This window comes from Apus apus, chromosome 4 (genome assembly GCF_020740795.1).
Source record: "Apus apus isolate bApuApu2 chromosome 4, bApuApu2.pri.cur, whole genome shotgun sequence".
Classification (NCBI taxonomy): Eukaryota; Metazoa; Chordata; class Aves; order Apodiformes; family Apodidae; genus Apus; species Apus apus.
The window spans coordinates 109,410,973-109,428,205 of NC_067285.1; the positions used below are offsets into that span (position 1 = coordinate 109,410,973).

Below are 17,233 nucleotides of genomic sequence, written 5' to 3' on the forward strand. Positions count from 1 at the left end.
GTGTTCTCTATTTATCATCTCTTTTTTTCCTTGTGCTGTAGAACTTGATAATTATGTCTCAGGCTAAGCCTGCTGGTGAGGAAGAGATGGACACTGATTTTTCTAGCCGTGTCCTTCTCCTGGGCTGACTGTGCCCTGGTTCTCAGATCCCTGCCTAAAGGACATGGCTAGAAGATCCATTCCCCTGAAGGACAGGGCTGTGGTTTTGGGCTGGAGGAATATCTACAGGGGGTTTAGGGGTGAGTCTTACATTGGCACAGCATGATGGTGATAGCCAGGGCCAAGAGGAGCAGGAGGCAGGTGACTGACAAGTGAACCCAGATCAGGATGTCACAGAAGTAATTCAGCTCTTTCTCCTTGCTGGTGTCTGCAGGAATAGAGAAGAGGAAAGGTCCTCCAGGTGGTCACGGCTGGTGTTAAGGCCAACTGTGTTGGAGCTAAGGGGCCTGCCTGGTGTTCAGTGAGGCTGGTGCTGAAGCAGAGGGCTTCCCCTGGCTTGCGAGGCAGAGGTGGGTGCCAGGCATGTCCACAAGTGCAGTGTGGGTGTCATCCCTATTGGAGAGGGTTTCTGAATGCCCCTCTCAACGTGTTCCTAGGGATTGAGGAGAACACGTAGCCAAAAGTTTTTGTGTCCCTGGCTGGGACTCAGACCAGCCCCAGCCCCCAGGGCTCTGCCCTCCCTCCACCTCTTCTTGATGTACCCAGTCATGAGACATCCTGAGGCTTTGGAAGTCATCCTTAGCCTTCCTACCTGGAAGGACATGTTGGGATTTAACCCCTCCAGCTGCACACACCCAGTTATCCAACCCTCACCAAATTTCAAGGATTTTTCCTTCCCCCTCATCCCAAAAAGCCTGCAGGATCCTCCTTGGAGCCCATCTCTTCTCCTCTCCCTCCCTGGAGCTGGAATACCTGGAGCCGGGCTCTTCAGGCAGGGGTCCCTGGTGATGTCAGTCTGGTTGGTGGCTGCTGCTGTGGTGAGTGCTGCTGTGGTGGTGACTGTAAACAAAAATGAATGAATGTAGCATACAGGACAACAAAATAAATCAGCTTCCTCCTGCCCTTCTACTCTCTCAGCCCTGCCAGGCCACGGCTGCTCCTATGGCCACTGTAGGGCTCTTCAAAGAGCCCCCTTTGGATGATGACTCCCAGAGTGAAGGTCTCCCAAGGACAAATAAGGAGTTGCAGGCTCCTCATTTCTTGCTTTCTGCCACCACCCTCCAAAAGCCTGAGTACCTGAGGTTGGGAGGACTTTTGGGCCCTACATGAGGTGAGGAAGGACAGGGTGGTGGACTTTGCTGTGGTCTTATCCCTTCAGAGCCACGAAAGGGCTGGAGAAGTGGGGATGGGGAGGTGGTGCTGGGTCTGGCTGGAAGCAGAGCCTCTGGCAGGAGGACCAGTGAGTTGGTCACAAGATGCCTTGAGCACGCAAGCAGGGAAGAGGAGTTTGTGGGAGAGGGGATGGATTAAAAAGGGCAGAGGCAGGAGGTGCTGGGCATTTTGGCAGAGCTAGGTGAGGTTGGGTAGGGGGTGTTACTGACCTAGGAAGAAGGCAGGTACAAAGCTGAAGTACAGCATCTGGTTGCTGTTCATGAGGCAGAAATAGTTCCCCTCGTCCTGTGGCGTGAAGGACTTCACTACCAGCCGGTAGATCGTGCCATCTTTCCATGCCCAGAAGCGTGTGGATGTCCTCTCATTCCTCTCAAAGGTGGTTCGGGACAGGGAAGAGATGAATACAATGAAGTGAAGGGTCCCACCCATGTCCTGTCGGATCCAGAACATGCCAGAGTCATCCTTGTTGGTCAGACACTCCAGCTCCAGCTGTTCTCCCTCCCGGGGGTGCTTGATGTTCCTGTCACGAAACCTGGCTGTCATCTGGTACCTGTGGCCACGGATCCCAAGGCAGCCTGTGGGAGAGACATCCTCATGGGAACAGCTCAGGAAGAGCTGTGTCCCCTCTGTGCACACCTCCTTCGCTGTCCATGCGGCGTGAGGTTGAATGTCAAGGAAGGACCATGGTGTCCAGGTGACCTGAAGGAGTCCTTGCTGGGATTGCGTGTGGAGGGTGCTCAGCAATCAGCCACCTGGGCTTTAGAGGTGGGTGCAGCCCTTCTGAAAAGCCTTTCAGCTGCCTTCCCAGGGACGTTACCCCTTCCAGCTTGTCTGGTGTCTCCCTGGAACCTCAGGCTGCTAAATCCCCTGGTTTCCCCCTTCCCTGTCTCCTCCAGCAGCACTTTTCTACCCGGGCTCCCTTCCCATGGCTGCCCCGCGCTGGCTGAGGCGATGCTGCCGTGACCTGCACGCTGAGCGAGCAGACCCCCAAGTCAGCCTCCTTGGTTTGCTTTTCACAGTATCACAGTATCATTCCCGTTGGAAAAGTCCTTCAAGATCATTGAGTCCAACCACCACCCTAACTCTGCCACATCCATCGCTGATCCCTTTCCTCTGGCTCCACATCTGTCTTTTTTGATGGCTCTAGGGATGGTGGCTCAACCACCTCCTTGGATAGCCTGGATCACCAAGTCCAGCTCCTGCACCCCCCACCTCCCTTTGGCTGTTTATCCCAACGTCCTGGATTCAGTGGAAGGGGTTTACTTGCCCCTCCCGGCGAGTGCGATGCAGAACCCCGTGTCCATACTCACAGAGCTCCAGAGCCAGCAGAAGGAGCAGTGCAGGAGCCCTGGCCATCTCCTGCCAAGGGTGGCCGTCCTCAGGACGGTGCAGCGGAGCAGAGAGGATCGTTCCTGCTGCCTTGGGAGGCTGAGTCACTCTTTGGGGTGGTCTGTGAGCTGAAACCCACCAGAAAGCCCCGTGCCCCGGGGGCATGTTTCGTGCTTTTGTTAAACTCCTTGTGGTTTTCTTCTCTAACCACGGGGGCTTCCGCCCTGCCAACAAGCTTCAACCTTGCTGCTGCCTCCGGGTGACCACTTGCCTGTGGGTATGGGTGATGCTTTCTGGAGCTTTGCACAAGCAACAGCAGCAGTTTCACCAGGGCTTTTTCAAAAGCAGAACCTTTGTGAGACCAAACAGGGAAAATTCCTGGTTCCCACGTCTCAGCATGGTTCCAATGAAGGTGAATGTGCTGGCACATCGGGATGGGGAACATGTTTGTTAGGGTTTGCACTCTGCTGCAGAGGGGTGATAACTAACTGTTATATATTTAGTTATGTATTTATATAACTATATATTTAGGATCTTTAAAATCAGGTACTGCTTCTGCTGTCATGTCAGTAGCTTGTTTTCAATCAAATGTTTTCAGCTGCACCTGATTTGGTTTCCCTTGTTTCTCTGACAAAAACTCAGGCCCTCCACAGAGAAATGACTGGACAGCTTAAAAGAATGAAGAAAAATTGAGCCCTGCCAGTATTAGATCAGCAACTGAGACACTCTGGAAAGGCTGCCAATTTTTTTATCAATCCATTTACAGAAGTTTTACAAAAACATGAAGAGTATTCACTTCCATGCCTGAAATACCCATATTTCTGCTCTGCTCTCCTTGAATATTTTAATGCTTTCAAGATATACCTGCTTATTGAAAAGAACGTTTATTGAAAAAATAACTGTAGTATTTTAAAAATAATATAGAATATATAATTATATATTCTGTAGTCCATTTTCCAAATAATTATAGAATACGTAATATACATGGAATGTAAGTATAGAATATAAATGATAAAATAATAATATGACATTATTGCAACATGATTTATTTTACCTCTTTTACAGTTTGTTGGCTGATGATTGGTGGGGGTGGGCAAAACACAGGTCACACTTTGTGCCCATAGGTCTGCAAACCCCTCCTGGTCCTATTCCAAGGCCTTTTGTCTTTGTGGCATCTCCCTTTGCCATCTAAGATGACATTGTTTATTAACCTCTCATGTGAGGGTTTGGGGTTATATATAAAATGTAATTATTTTTCCTTCTAGGTATGGATATTCCTTGCTGGGGGGGAGGAGAGTGACAGCAGGAGGTGATAGAAGGCTGGTCCATCCTTGGAAGGGAACAAAGTGTAAATTATGGACTCCCTTAATTGTGATACTGTGACAGGTGATGCCATTCCTGTCCCTCTCCCTTCATGGATCTGGGCACTGTGCCATTAGCAGAGATGCACAGAGAGATTTTCCTGTTAGGTTTCAGGATGGAAACATCCCTTTTTCCCCACGTGCCAGGACCTGGGGTGTCCCTGACCCTTCGTTGGTCTTGTCGTCGTGCTCTCAGCACAGTGATGAGTAGGAAAGGAAATGAAAGAAGCTGCAGATATCAGGGACCAGTCTAATTTTCCCAGACATAACACCATCTTTTTATTAGTGTTTCTATCTCTTTTTCTTGTATACGCTCTGGGGAAAAAAAAATCTATGAAATGGTGATTTTTATTATTTTTTTTCCACTGGCTCGTGCAGTTGTGAAACCTGCTGCTAAAACCTCTCTGAGGTTTATTGTCTTAAAACACCCCATTGATGATTACAGGAATTACTGCAATTTTTTTCATTATTTCCATTGTTAAACTGCACAAACCTGTGTTTAGACGGGAGGGGACAGCCAGGGATGTTGCTCCTGTTTTCACTGCATGCAGATGATATGGAGTTTGGGGATTTTTCAAGGTTTTTTTCAAAGTACAAAGGAACAATGAAGCCAAATTGGGGAATTCAGACATGGAGCAAATGCTTTGCTGGCTGTTACAGTTACTGGTGGGCAGAGAGCTGAGGGGTGAATCCCTGTCCTTTGAGTGGGTGTTACTGGAGTTGGGATAATGCGGTGGCTGAAGTCTGTCAAGGTGAGATGGTTTCAGCAAGGGTTGGACACCATGGGGCTGGTGTGAGGGTGGGATGGAGGGAGGAGGAGTGGAGCAGGCAGGATTATCCCTGAGGTTGCTCCCCTTCCTGTGGGAGAGGAGGGTTGGAGTGTTGCAGCCTGTCTTTCACTCTCCAGACCCAGTGTCATGGGAGGCCAATTCCTGTGCTGGCTAAGAGGTGGGAGAAGTGAAGCCGGGGTGGACAGTAAGGTCAGGTTGTCTCAAGAGCTGGGATTTCAAAAGAAGCTGCAGACAGAGGGAAAAGCTCTTGGTTTTGAAAAAATAAATGTCTGCCCATGGGAGTTTCAAAGGGGTTTCCTTGTAGCTGTCCTCATCATACAAATCCTCTGCTCCTAGAGCAAAGGTTGGTGCACGGAGTCCTTGCAGGGTAGAAAAATGGTGGGTTTAGTTCACTTAAGCATTCACAGAGGCTAGAGTGTGCTGCTGGTGTGGGGTGTTGGAGGCAGGGATGCTTGGGGACCCCTCTTGCAGCATCCCTGGAGGGTTGGGGCCTGGGGTCACCTGAGCTCCTGGGTGGGCATCCCAGCCCAGGAAGGCCAGCTCGGCCTGCACCCCTGCCTGCTTCATTTCTGTGTCATTTAGGGGAAACATCCATCTCAGGGAGGACCCACGGCTGCTTTTGAGATCAAGTCCTCCAGAAAATATGAATTAGAGGGGAGAGCAGCAGTTCCCCACTGCTGGGAGGGGAGGGAAAACTCTGGGGATTCTGGAGCCACACGGTCCTTGGATCTGGGGCAGCTGTAAGGACACAGGCAGGACAGGAATACCCTGTATCTTCTTCAGCTGTAAAAACAGCTGCTGTCCTTCCCACCTGTGCTGGTGGGGACAGGAGGTGTCTGACCCCCTTCCTGTGGCACTCGCTGCAGCTGACACAGCCCTGTGCCCTGTTCAGCAGAGATGAGGGGCTGGGGATGCACCCAGTGCCACCTGCCCTTGGCCAGGTGCTGGATTTCCAGCCCCACGTTGGGCTGGCACCTCTGGGCAGTGGCTGAGCCACGTTAGCAACCCTGGGGAGACCTATCCTGCTTCTGGCAGTGCTCGGGGCTCAGCACCCATGGGCCTGAGCCCACGGACATTGCTGAGGGCTCAGCACACACGGGCATTCCCCCAGCACACAGGGCCACCAGAAGGGACATTGCTGTCACTCTGTCACCCTGCTGGGCTTCGGGCCAGCCCCCAGCTGCCGTTTGCTCTCAGAGGTCGTGTTGGCCTTCGGGCTGTGCCAGGTGTTTGGCCTTGGGTGCCTGGCTTTGTCTGGCTTTCCTCTCCCACTCTGGGCTGTTTGCAGCCTCCTGTGGGAGAAGTTGCCTTCCCAGACCTGCTCCCCCGGAGCTGTACTTCTGCCTTAACTCCTTCTCAGGCAGAGGCTGTGGCTCTTTGCTTGTCACGCAGCCATGTCCTGCACCCTGTGCAGCCACCGGACACCAGCCTGCAGAGCAGAATGGCTGAGAAGTAGTGAATATATTCACTATTTCTAACAAATATGCCTGGACAGGGCCTTCACAAGCTGTGCAGCGACCTGCCCCTGCTGTCTGCTCTCAAAGTGTTCATTAACCAAGTCTGATCTACCAGCCTTTGGTTTGCTCCTGCACCTTTTGCCAGCTCTTGTAGCAAGGAAAAATATTAAAGTCATGGTCCATGGCAGGGAAGAAATGTCTGTCTCACAGTGCAAGCCCACGTCTGCATCCTGTAAGGTCCTCCCCAGGTCACATCCAGGCAGGGCCCAGCACCATGCAGGAAAGGTTGGTATCTTCTCCCTGCCTGCTCAAGCTGGGGAGAGCCACTGGGATTTACTGCCTGTGGATACGAAGCCACAGCCTCCGCCGCAGATCTGGGAAGAGATGGTGTCCATCAGCCCCAGGACCTACTCCCAGCTCCCCATCCTGCTCCCGGGCTGTCCTGGGGTCTGACACCCCTCATTGTCCCCCTGGGCTGGCGGGATACTTACAGTGGAGGTGGTGGGCGGTGGGGACCAGGCTCAGCAGGAGGACCAGGGCACCGGTGGCCAGCGGGACCCACACCAGGGGGCTGCAGGCACCTGGAGAGCAGGAGGGGAGATGGTGTGGAGCTGCCCTCCCAGATCAGCACCCAGCACCATCCCACCCTGGCAGCTTTGGGGGATGAAGGGTGGGGAGGAGAGCAAAGCCAGGAACGTCCTCAGGAGGAGTGGAGGACAAGACCATCACCCTGGGCATCCCTTGGGGGATGTATTACATCTGAAGGCATTGCAGGGAACTTGGCCATGAGCCCCAGTGACCTTTTTTGTGCTGTCCTCTCTGATACAGGAATTTCCCATGCCTGGAGGACTAACACTGCACCCACAGGGGCTGCACACCCAAGTGACACCAGAGCTTAGGCAGAGCTAAATGGAAGTACCTCCTAAACCCTTGTATATCCCAGGGAACCGCTCATAAAGGCAGAGGTCAGCTCCACCTGGAGCAGTGGGTCTAGGCAGACCTGGATGCCCACCCGTGCAGGGTCCTCTTGTGGTTGCCACCTCCCCTGTCCCTGGACACCCTCCAGTTGAACCCTGGGGTCCCTCAGAAGCTCAGCAACCCCTCTTTGCAAAACAGCCTGAGCCAACCTGGTGCCATACCTTTCTTGCTGGCAGCTTTGCTTTTGGTTATGCACTGCACAGGTTTTTTGGAGGTTGGTGCCAGAGTGGTCTTCAGAGGCAGAGGCAAAACATCAACTGGTGGATAAGGAGGAGAAGAGGGTGGTCAATATGGCACCGACTACAGTGGAGGTCTCAAACAAGCAGGCAGGATGGGCTGGAAATTTTGGCTTTTAAAATTAGCCCCATCTGAGGATGCCCACAAAGTCCTGGGTCATCTGGAGGGGTGGGAGCTTGACCTGAACCTTGTGGTGCCCACAGGAGTTACCAAGAGCTTGTAAAAGTGTTAATGAAAACCAGATACCAGGCAAGCAGGGGCAGAAGGTTAAGAAAGGGAAAAGGAAACTTCCTTGAGCTACATTTAATTCCAGGAACCATCTGATCAGTGTTGCATGAAATCACGGGTAGCAGCAGATTTCAGTAGCTCTGAGGAGCTTTTAAGGGATCCTTGGATCATTTCCATAGTCAGGTTGCTCTATTCTTTGCTCAAAAATTGGATTTTAATTTTTTTTTTTTTTCCTGATAAAATGAAGGCAAGATTTATTATGGTGTATCTGAATTATAATGGAGAGCATTAATCTCTCTGTAAAGTTGGAAAATATCCCAGTAATGTCATTAAACAGCTGTACATCCAACTGCTCAGACACCACTTATTGACAGTTTTGGGTGATTTGAAACTACGTTTTTCTGCTTCTATCCAGGATTGAAGTTCCTATGGAAACCACCATTCTTTTACATGAAAAGGTGAGAGACATCAAGTGTCTGGGATTTTTCTGGACAATTTCTCCCTTTTTACATTAGAATAGGCTTAAAGAAAGAAACTTCCAGACAATTTGTTTTATCATGTGTACTGAAGGAAAAAAGAAAATAGCCATCAAAGCCTGAGTCCTTCCAGATCACCTGCTGGTGTTTAGTTTTAATTGGAGTGTCCTTGATCATGTTGAATCTCAGCCCTGTTTTTCATGCTTTGCTTTGCACATAGATATGGTGCCCAGTTGATAAAAAAAACAGTTCCCCTTTATCTTAAACCAGCTTTTTTTTTCAGCCAGCAAGAATCCAAAAGAGATTTCTCAGCCAGCCCAAGGTGCAGGGCATATCTGCAAAACTATTAAAACAAACTAGAAGGGTTGGAGCACTGGGGCTGCTTTTTAACTGGTTAAATAAGTTAGTTGTCTCCCTAAAAGCCTGCAAAGAAAGGGATGAATCCTAATTCAAACATATTAGTTTTTCTACATCATGTCCTGCTCTGTGGCCAAGGGGAAAAGGGGCTGAAAGGAGCTGCTGGATGACCCAGGGTCTGTAAAGCATCACTCCCCCAGTGCCACCTGCAGAGAGCTCTGGTTTCTGGTTGGAGCTCCCCAATGGTGGTGGGTCGTGAGCTTTGAGGGACAAATCCCATTTTGATCCCTTATGTGAAGGACAGGTTTGAAACCTGCAGTCAGACCCACCCCAGAGATGCCAGGGGTGATGCCCTCTGGCTTTGATGCTGCTCTTGTCACTTGGAGAAAGGGTAAGGAAGAACCAGGGCATGGAAGGAGCCAGGAGCTGAGCAGGACACACAACCAGCCTCTCATCCAAAGTACCACAAGAGCACAGGGCATGGCAATACCAGGGGCTGAGGGACTTCCCATAGAAATCCTAAAACACTGTGTACAGCTGTGGTGCCCTCAGCACAGGAAAGATATAGACCTGTTGGAGAGGGTCCAGAGAAGGGCCATAAGGGTAATCAAAGGCCTGGAGCAGCTCTGTTATGAAGACAGGCTGGGAGAGTTGGGGCTGTTCAGCCTGGAGAAGAGAAGGCTCTGGAGAGACCTTAGAGCACCTTCCAGTACCTGAAGGGGCTCCAGGAAAGCTGGGGAGGGGCTTTTCATCAGAGAGGGCAGTGATAGGACAAGGGGTGATGGTTTTAAACTGAGAGGGGAGATTTAGGTTAGATATTAGGAAGAAGTTATTCACTGTAAGGATTGTGAGGAACTGGAATGGGTTGCCCAGGGAGGTTGTTGATGCCCCATCTCTGGAGGTTTTTAAGGCCAGGTTGGATGAGGTTTTGTGCAACCTGATGTAGTAGTGGGGTTCCCTGCTCATGGCAGGGGTTTGGAACTTGATGATCTTTAAGGTCCCTTCCAATCTTAACCATTCTATGATTCTATGACCAATACAGTGCTCAAGGCATGACCACAGCAGAGCAAGTGCTGGTGGTAAAATGACTACCACATGCAGCTGACCTAGAATTGAGCTATTTTCTGCATTTTCTGCCTTACCCAGCCTCATAGGTCTTTTCGGAAAAACCCCAGAGCCCCCCCAACCCTGCATCTCTAAACTGGGAAGGCTCTACCCACACACACCACCCCTCGCCCGGGGGACCTCTTTGCAGCCTGCTGGGGGCACGTTTTGGAGCCCTGGGGGTGCTGCTTACCTACACTGAGCCGTGTCCCAGTGCCCAGGAGGAGCTGGGAGGACTGGGAGATGGAGCAGTAATAGGTGCCGTTGTCTGAGGCATGGAGCTGGCTGATGTGCAGGCGGTAGGAGCTGCGGGAACTCGCCCCGTGGACACGAAACTTCTCCTGGCTGATGTTTGTGCCATACACAGCTTTGCCCAACATGCTGGAAAACATCAAGAACTGGAAATTTTGCCTCTCCTGGCTCCAGCGGTACCAGTACACCCCAGTATGCTCCTTCTTCAGCTCACAGAGGATTTCTGTTTTATTGTTAGTTTGGGCTAAAATATGCTTTGGAGTCGGGGATAAAAGTAGATTCATACAGAAGCCTAAGGAAAAAGAAAAAAAAAAAGAGTCAGAAATATACAGTTATTAATTTATTGTCATTATTTTCTTCCACGCTAAGCACAGATTTCCTTTGTGGGCTTAAAAGGACCAAGTGGTCACAGACCAGGGGATCATGCAAGTGAGAAACGGGAGCATCTTTATCAGGATGCTCCCATATTCCCCCCGGAGCTTTTTTGGGTGCCCCAACTGGTTTTTGGTCAAGCCAAGTTATACAGGTAGAGTTTGCCTTGTGAACACTCAGCTGGAGAGGAGGCTCAGTGGGCAGGCAGAGGGTTGGGGGAAGGATTAGGAGGGTATCCTTGGGGCAGTATGTGCAGGGAAGGGCATCTCCACCTTCACCCCTCCTGCCCTCCTTTTCCCTCTCATTTCTGGGTATGTTTCACCCCCCTTTCAACAGATTTCTTCTGAGCCTCTTAAATGATTTGCCAGATTTTTATTCTAACAGATGTAACACTGAGAAATGTCATCTCAGGTGCATAAAAAGATCAAAACCATGCAAAACGTCTCAAAATGATCCAAATTGGTATTAGCTTTCAGAAAACATTATTTTTCTATGGATTTCCAGACCTGGGGAAGGAGAGGGAGGGAGGGGTGGTGGAGAGGTTGAAAGCTTTTGTTTGGCATCACATCGTCCTGTTTGGGCTTTGCAGCTTGTGTGGAAATTATCTGAGACGTGTTTGGCCCAGGCAGATGTGAGGGGTGTCTGTGTGTGAGCAAGGATGTGTCCTTGTGAAAAGGATAACAGGTGACTTGTGATCCTTTCTGTTCAGCAAACAGTCCTACAAAGATGCAGATACTCCAAGACCAAGTGAAAAACAGCCCTCTGAAGATAAGGGTGCTCTCTCTTCCCCCGTCTGTTTCCCAGGCGTGTTTTAAAGCTGTGCAAAAAAGCTCCACAAAACGTGGCTTTTTGGCTTTTTTTGCCTTTTTTTTTTCTTTTTTTACCTTAAAATGCCCCTATTCCTTCAAAATCCAAAGCTGCTGGTAGTGGTGGCTGCAAACAGCCCCACGCAGCCCTGCAGACCCACTGGTGTGGGAATGGATTTGAGTGGCCACAGGAACACCTGAAGCCACCTCTGTGGCTCATGGCCCTGATGTCTTCCATCTCCCCAGTGGGGACAAGCAGAGAAGAAGGCTCTGGTGACTGCCACAGGTTCAGAGATGTTCTCTGTCCCTGCATCAATGCCCCCCCATCACTGCTGAGGTGCTGCAGAGATGAGCAGCCTTCAGCCCTAATACTGTGGTGCCGAAATTCCGGCGCTGCACGGTGGCAGCTGCAGCCTTTCACCACATCCTCTGGTGCTGAGACAGTATAAATGTCTCCTTGTTATTAAAATACATGATTTTCAGAGTTGTTGTTTTTTTCTTTTTCAGCAATCTTCCCAAATGTTGCTCTGGCGACCAGTCGTGTGGTTTTTTTAGGGGATGAACTGTGTGTGGCTGTGGGGCATGGTGGCTTCAGTGTCCCCTGAGGTCTGACTCTGCTGGGCACAAGAAAATCAACCCCATGAAAACCTTTTCCTTGAGGTATTGGAGAGATTTTTTAGATGAGTAAGAAGGGATGAGAAGGGATGCTAGAGAATGCTCAGCTGAGCTCTGAGTCAGTGGTAAAATTCCAGCAGGGTAAGCTGGGACAGAGTCAGAGCAGGAAAGCTCATCCTTGCCACACCTTCATCCTCCAAAACCTCCCTGCTCCCTTACCTGGTGTATATTCTCACAGGATACCACAGGGAATCAGGGTGGGATAGGTTTGTTTCCATGTGCTTGGCCAGACCAGCCTGTAGCAGCTCAGAAAGGGTCCCTTTTGTCTTTGCACGTGCAGAGCAAACTAATTTATTGAGGTTTTGTCAGCAGGGACACCCCCCCCCCCCCCCGCCCCCATGTAGATCTATAGGATATTATCATAGAAGGATGGAATGCCTTAGAGGTCCTCTCCAAGCAAAGGCATTCTATCATTCCATGATATTTTAATTGTACAGTGGTGCCAGTGAAGTGCCTTGGGATGTCTGGCAGGGACAACCTCAGCTATCACCCTAATACATACATTTAATGAGGGTTTCAAGCTCTCAACAATTTCCACCTAAGAACGGATGGCACAATTTGCCTGTAAAGCTTCGTTCTACCCCTTTGCTGCGACACCAACTGTATATATTCAGTCTAGACCTCCTGCAACAAGCAGAAGGCAGCCTGGTGTTGTAACACACCAATTCTAGCTGTGGCCCTTGAGAAACATTCAGCCCTTGGATAGATTTAGAAGTAAATTTTCTGGGATGTTGTTTGTCTGCACGTTTCACAGGCAGAGGAGACAGGTGCTACTTCAACTTCTCCATCAGCAGCTTCCCACAGTCTGTCTGCACTAAGAGGGTGCAGTTAAAACAAACTGTGTGGTGTCTATTCCATTATATATTGCACTGAGGAGAGGAGAGGAGAGGAGAGGAGAGGAGAGGAGAGGAGAGGAGAGGAGAGGAGAGGAGAGGAGAGGGAGAAGTGAAGAGAAGCAAAGCAAAGTGAAGCAAAAAGAAGACTATTTCAGTTGGAAGGGGCCTAGACTAGATATTAGAAAGAATTTCTTTACTGAAAGAGTGGTTGGACACTGGAACAGGCTGCCCAGGGAGGTGGTGGAGTCACTATCCCTGGAAGTGTTTAAAATAAATGTAGATACAGTGCGTAGCAACATGATTTAAGCACTGAATGGGTAGATTAGGTTATGGTTGGTGGATTTAGGTTATGGTTGGACTTGATCTTCAAGGTCCTTTCCAACCAGGATGATTCTGTGATTCTGTGAATGATCATCTCAACTGCCTGACCTTTTCAGGGCTGGCCAAAAGCTTATGCATGTTATTGTCCAAAATCATGCAGTGATAGGTAATAATATCCTGTAGATCTATACTGTGCCCATAGATTTAAACTGTCACCATCTGGATGCTTTGCAACACACCCTACGTGCTGAAGTGGGGTGGAGGAGAGGCTCCAGCATGATTCTAGGTGCCCACAACCCTTAAGAGATGTGTCCCTCTTACCTGGCATCTGGAGGAAGAGGCAGAGATGGAGCCACGGCTGGGCCATGGTGGTGGAGTCAATGATGGGGTTTCGTGCCAGCTCCCCCGGTTCCACGCCCGGTCACCTCTTGGTGGTGGGGTTGGCTTCAGCCCAGGAGGTCCTTCTCCAGCTGGACACAGATGTCTCACCAACAGCTGCCAAAGAGCGTCTGCCACGGCAGCACCCAGAGCCTCAGCCCTGCAGCTTCTGCTGTGCTGAGCCCCAAGTCCAGGTGTGCATCAGGGCAGCGTCCCCTTGCGCTTCCCCAGCACCACACGGGATCCCCAAGAACCCCCTTGGGGTGAAAAAAAAAAAGAAAATGAATTGATTTTTAACTATGATTCCATCATATTTCATCACCTAGTTTTCCCTCCTCCTTTTCATCTAGATCCAGGCAATTAAAAAAAGAAAAATACTGGCTCTTGGTGTTAAAAACAAAAGCAGAAGAGGACGAATTTTGGCTGATTTGTCCTCTATTGACAGAAAAATCATTCAAAATAAGGAAAAAAATGCAATTTGAGGCATGGGGTTGTTTTCTTCAGCAGAGTCTTTAGCAGGTGTTTCTCTCTGGGCCTGGAAAATGCTGCCTGCCAAATGAGCTTGCCATAAAGCAGAGGCTGGAGGCATCACAGCAATCTTTGAAGCCAAGAGCAAGAAACCTCAAAGAAATTTGGTGGCTGAAAAACCACAGAAATAAGGAAATTCTGCTGGGGCTCCCCACCTTGCTTTGGGCGCTGCTGTGGTAGCTGTGACAGCACGTGGCTCAGATGCAGAAGTATTAAAATGGTAGATAAAACATCAGAGTGGCTTTGAAATGGCTTCTGGAGGGAGAGGTTTGAAGTACTTGGGGTCTGGAAGAGTGAAGTTACATGATGTGAAATTACAGGGGTGAACCTGTTGTCAGCAGCCTCCAGTATTTCTGTGTTTGGGGGGGAAAAAAAAAAAAGAAAGAAAATAAATTCTTTATTATTTTTACTTTTCACTGCCCCCTTGGCTGCCAAGCAGGGTTCAGTTTTCTTTTATGCCCCCCCGCCTTGTGCAGGTACTCGTGGTCCTCGCAAAGCCTCAGCATCTCCTCAGGACTGGCTCCCATCAAGGGGGAATTTCCCAGGGGGGGTCTCATGTGGGGACACTGAGAAATGTCCCCCGGGGTTTGAGCTGGCAGAGGAACAGGAAGAACTCATCTTGTCTCTCATCTTGTACCGCGTCATGCGTTGGTCCATTTTGGACCAGGTTTTTCCATGCTGCTGTAACATGTCCCCTCCCTTCTTCTGTTTAAAAGAATTTCCTGCCCGAGGTGGGTTGCTAACCACCAAAATTCTTGTCACCAAGGGCTCAGCAGCTAAAATTTGGGTGGGCTGAATCTCTCCTTAACCCTTTCCTGGCCCCCAGAAAGTAATTTTTAGTGTTTTCAAATGCATTTCAGTGCAGTTAAGCTCCTGTTTTCAGAGCTCAGCCCCCAGTGTGGGGTGCAGCAACCCTTGCCTCTCCCCTCCTTACCTCCTACTCACCTTTCCTCTTTTGTTTCAAATAACTCCCAAATCTGGACCTCCCCAGAACAGGGTATGAACACCTCATTTTTATTTTTATTTTTTTTCGGTTAGGGGCGTATTTATGTTTTTAAGATTAGAAATGCCACTGCAAGTGAATCTTCCCTGTATCCCCATGGTGAAATCAGTGAGTTGAGCCCAGTCTCAATGCTGTGCTACATTCCCCCTTTTCTCACTGCTGCTGTCACCTGGAGCATCTTCTGGCCTCCTGGCCAGGATCAAAAGTGCTCCCAGAGGTGGCTTTTGTCACCATTACACCCTGGGACATGGAGCACATTACAACTGGGCACCAAATTCTGCTGCAAGGCTGGTGACACTGGGTTGTTTAAGCAGATCTGTTGGGTTTTCTAAGGAGAACTTTTGGTTGGGGAGTATCCCCCAGGATTTTATAGCATTTTTAGGACACTACCCTGCAGCACTTTTACCTATAGGATGTCTCCTATGTAAAGAAAAAGGAACATTTGCAATGTAAAAATATAGTGTGTGTGCAGAAACAAGGAATCACTTTTATTTTATTTTATTTTTTTCTAAGCTGCTGTTTATCACAGTTCAGATATTTACCAGCAGCCAGAATGTTCTTGGGACTGGATGGTGTTCCTAGGAGAAAACATTTTGGAGGTGGGATGCCTTTGTCTGGCAGCCCATGGCCAACAATAACAAAAGCAGTGTGGGAAGGTGCAGGCGAGCAGCTGGTGTTTATAACATCCTCAGGTTGTTTGGGGCTGCTGTGCTGGGAAGAAAACCGGGGAGGAGAAAAGGGTGTAAGTTGAACTGATCTGTTTAACACAAGCAAGATCTGTTGGTGACCTTGTTGGGGCACAGCAGCTCCTCATCACGAGTGTTTGGCTCAGGGCCGGGGCAAGATGGAGGAGATCGCTGAATTTCAGCATATTAGTGTTATTTGCCTGCACAATTTACTCTTTTTCTGAAATAAAAGACAACCACTCTGGTCCCCAGCCCAGCCAGCTCCCTGTCCCATCTCAGTGCTCTCCCTGTGGCTCTTTCCTCCTCACCCATTCCAGGAGCACTTCATTTTCTCAGCCCACATCCCAGCTACCTCACCATCCCAACACTAATTTCCTGTGTTTTCACCAGTTTTGTTACATTTTCAACAGCTTTATATTTTCTCTCTCTGAAGGGTTTCTTAAAGTATTTGCCCTCGGGGTGGGTTGGAGCAAAGCTGCGGGGTAGAAGGAAGGGGTCTGTAGACAAGGGGTCTGCAGATGAGAAGCAGGACCTGGGTGGGGTTTCATCCCTGCTGAACTCCCACGTTGCAGCAAAGGTAGTTGCAGCTGGGTGTAAATGCCAAGCTGGTGGAACAGCTGCCATAAAGAACAAGGAAAAAAAAAAGTCCATTCCTTCTGTGCTTTCTGAGATATAAGGGCTGATTTTAGGGATTGGGGAGGGCTGCTCAAGGCTGGTCCAACTCAGCCAGTACCAGTAGAACCTGGAAATAAGGGCCTGTTGGGGAAAAACGGGCCACTGGGTAGAAACTCCCCAGGACTTAAGCAGCCATGAGTGAATATTTTATTGCTTTTTAAAATTTTTTGAAATGCTTTCATTCCAGGGAAGGCTGTGGCTGCTGGAGTAATTTCATCAAGGGGAAAAACAGCAACAAAAATGGTGGCATTTTCACCGAGTAAGGCGAGTTCTACTTTTTCTTAGTGTAATGGCAGGAGGAAAATCAAGCAGGTGGAGTTTTCTTTTCTAAACTGCTCTGAGCTGAGACATGGTTTGTAGGACGAGGCTGGGGGGGGTGTGTGTGTCTGTCTGTCTGCCTTTGCAGGTGCAGATTTACAGCTGTCCTTCAGCTGGTGCAGTATCAGAGTTGAGGGTCCTTGTGCCCATCATGGGGTACCCCCCAGGTCTATGTCAGAGTGCCGTGGGCTGGTTTGTTTTCTGTTTGCACGGAAAAATGGTGCTTCTGAAGTCCAGAAGCCCCAGTGGAATGAAACTTCTAATTGTGTGAATTCTCCTGCCATTCTGTCTCCCCCCAGCAAGCAGTTTGTGCTTGGAGGGGGGGCTTGGGGGACCGTGTGTGTGACAGGTGTCAGGTGTGAGCCCCATTTGTAATGTGCCCCCCAAAACCCAGGTGCTAACGGTGTGTGCAGCGAGAAGTCCCTTGGGGGCCTTTGAGAGGATGGATGCTGTGGGGATAGGCTCCAGCTCTCCCTCTTCAGGACACTTGGTGGAAGCAGAGGTTAGCATGAGTGAGTGGTGACTAATCCTGGGCCCCCCCTTAAAAGAGATAAGGGGCAGTGCAGCTGCTCCCATGTGATTTCGACCTCCCTAATCAGTTCCAAGGAGGATAAGGAAAGACAAGGCAAGCGTCCTTGGGAAGACAGAGGGAGGGATGCAGCACCTGCAGGAAAAACAACACCGAAGAAGTAAGCAGAGGTGTTATCAGCCCCAAACAACGACCTGCCATGGC

General features: G+C 49.7%; 2 protein-coding genes across 2 annotated transcripts; both read right to left on the bottom strand.

Annotated features, from left to right (window-relative positions):
* Positions 1-233: 233 nt before the first annotated feature.
* On the bottom strand, positions 234-2,746 carry LOC127384226 (T-cell surface glycoprotein CD8 alpha chain-like). The gene is made up of 4 exons (XM_051618311.1): positions 2,643-2,746; positions 1,542-1,907; positions 913-999; positions 234-367 (listed from the first exon to the last, which is right to left on the bottom strand). Exons 1-4 carry the CDS (start codon positions 2,686-2,688, stop codon positions 234-236), a joined length of 633 nt encoding a protein of 210 aa, XP_051474271.1. The 5' UTR covers positions 2,689-2,746.
* Positions 2,747-6,603: 3,857 nt separating this feature from the next.
* Positions 6,604-13,426, bottom strand: CD8B (CD8 subunit beta). Its single transcript, XM_051619565.1, has 5 exons — positions 13,234-13,426; positions 9,844-10,194; positions 7,410-7,505; positions 6,762-6,851; positions 6,604-6,644 (listed from the first exon to the last, which is right to left on the bottom strand). The coding sequence occupies exons 1-5, from the start codon at positions 13,277-13,279 to the stop codon at positions 6,604-6,606; spliced, it is 624 nt and encodes a 207-aa protein (XP_051475525.1). The 5' UTR covers positions 13,280-13,426.
* Between the last annotated feature and the right edge of the window lie 3,807 nt (positions 13,427-17,233).

What these genes read in the sequence shown, in the direction of transcription:
- LOC127384226 (XM_051618311.1), bottom strand. Translation starts at nt 2,688, where the DNA reads ATGGCCAGGGCTCCTGCACTGCTCCTTCTGCTGGCTCTGGAGCTCT. An exon ending in TCTGCTGGCTCTGGAGCTCT is followed by an intron (nt 1,908 to 2,642) that starts GTGAGTATGGAC and finishes TCTCTCCCACAG; the next exon opens with GCTGCCTTGGGATCCGTGGC. An exon ending in TGTACCTGCCTTCTTCCTAG is followed by an intron (nt 1,000 to 1,541) that starts GTCAGTAACACC and finishes TTTTGTTTACAG; the next exon opens with TCACCACCACAGCAGCACTC.
- CD8B (XM_051619565.1), bottom strand. Translation starts at nt 13,279, where the DNA reads ATGGCCCAGCCGTGGCTCCATCTCTGCCTCTTCCTCCAGATGCCAG. An exon ending in CAAAGCTGCCAGCAAGAAAG is followed by an intron (nt 6,852 to 7,409) that starts GTATGGCACCAG and finishes CCTGCTCTCCAG; the next exon opens with GTGCCTGCAGCCCCCTGGTG. An exon ending in CACCGCCCACCACCTCCACT is followed by an intron (nt 6,645 to 6,761) that starts GTAAGTATCCCG and finishes ATCTCTTCCCAG; the next exon opens with ATCTGCGGCGGAGGCTGTGG.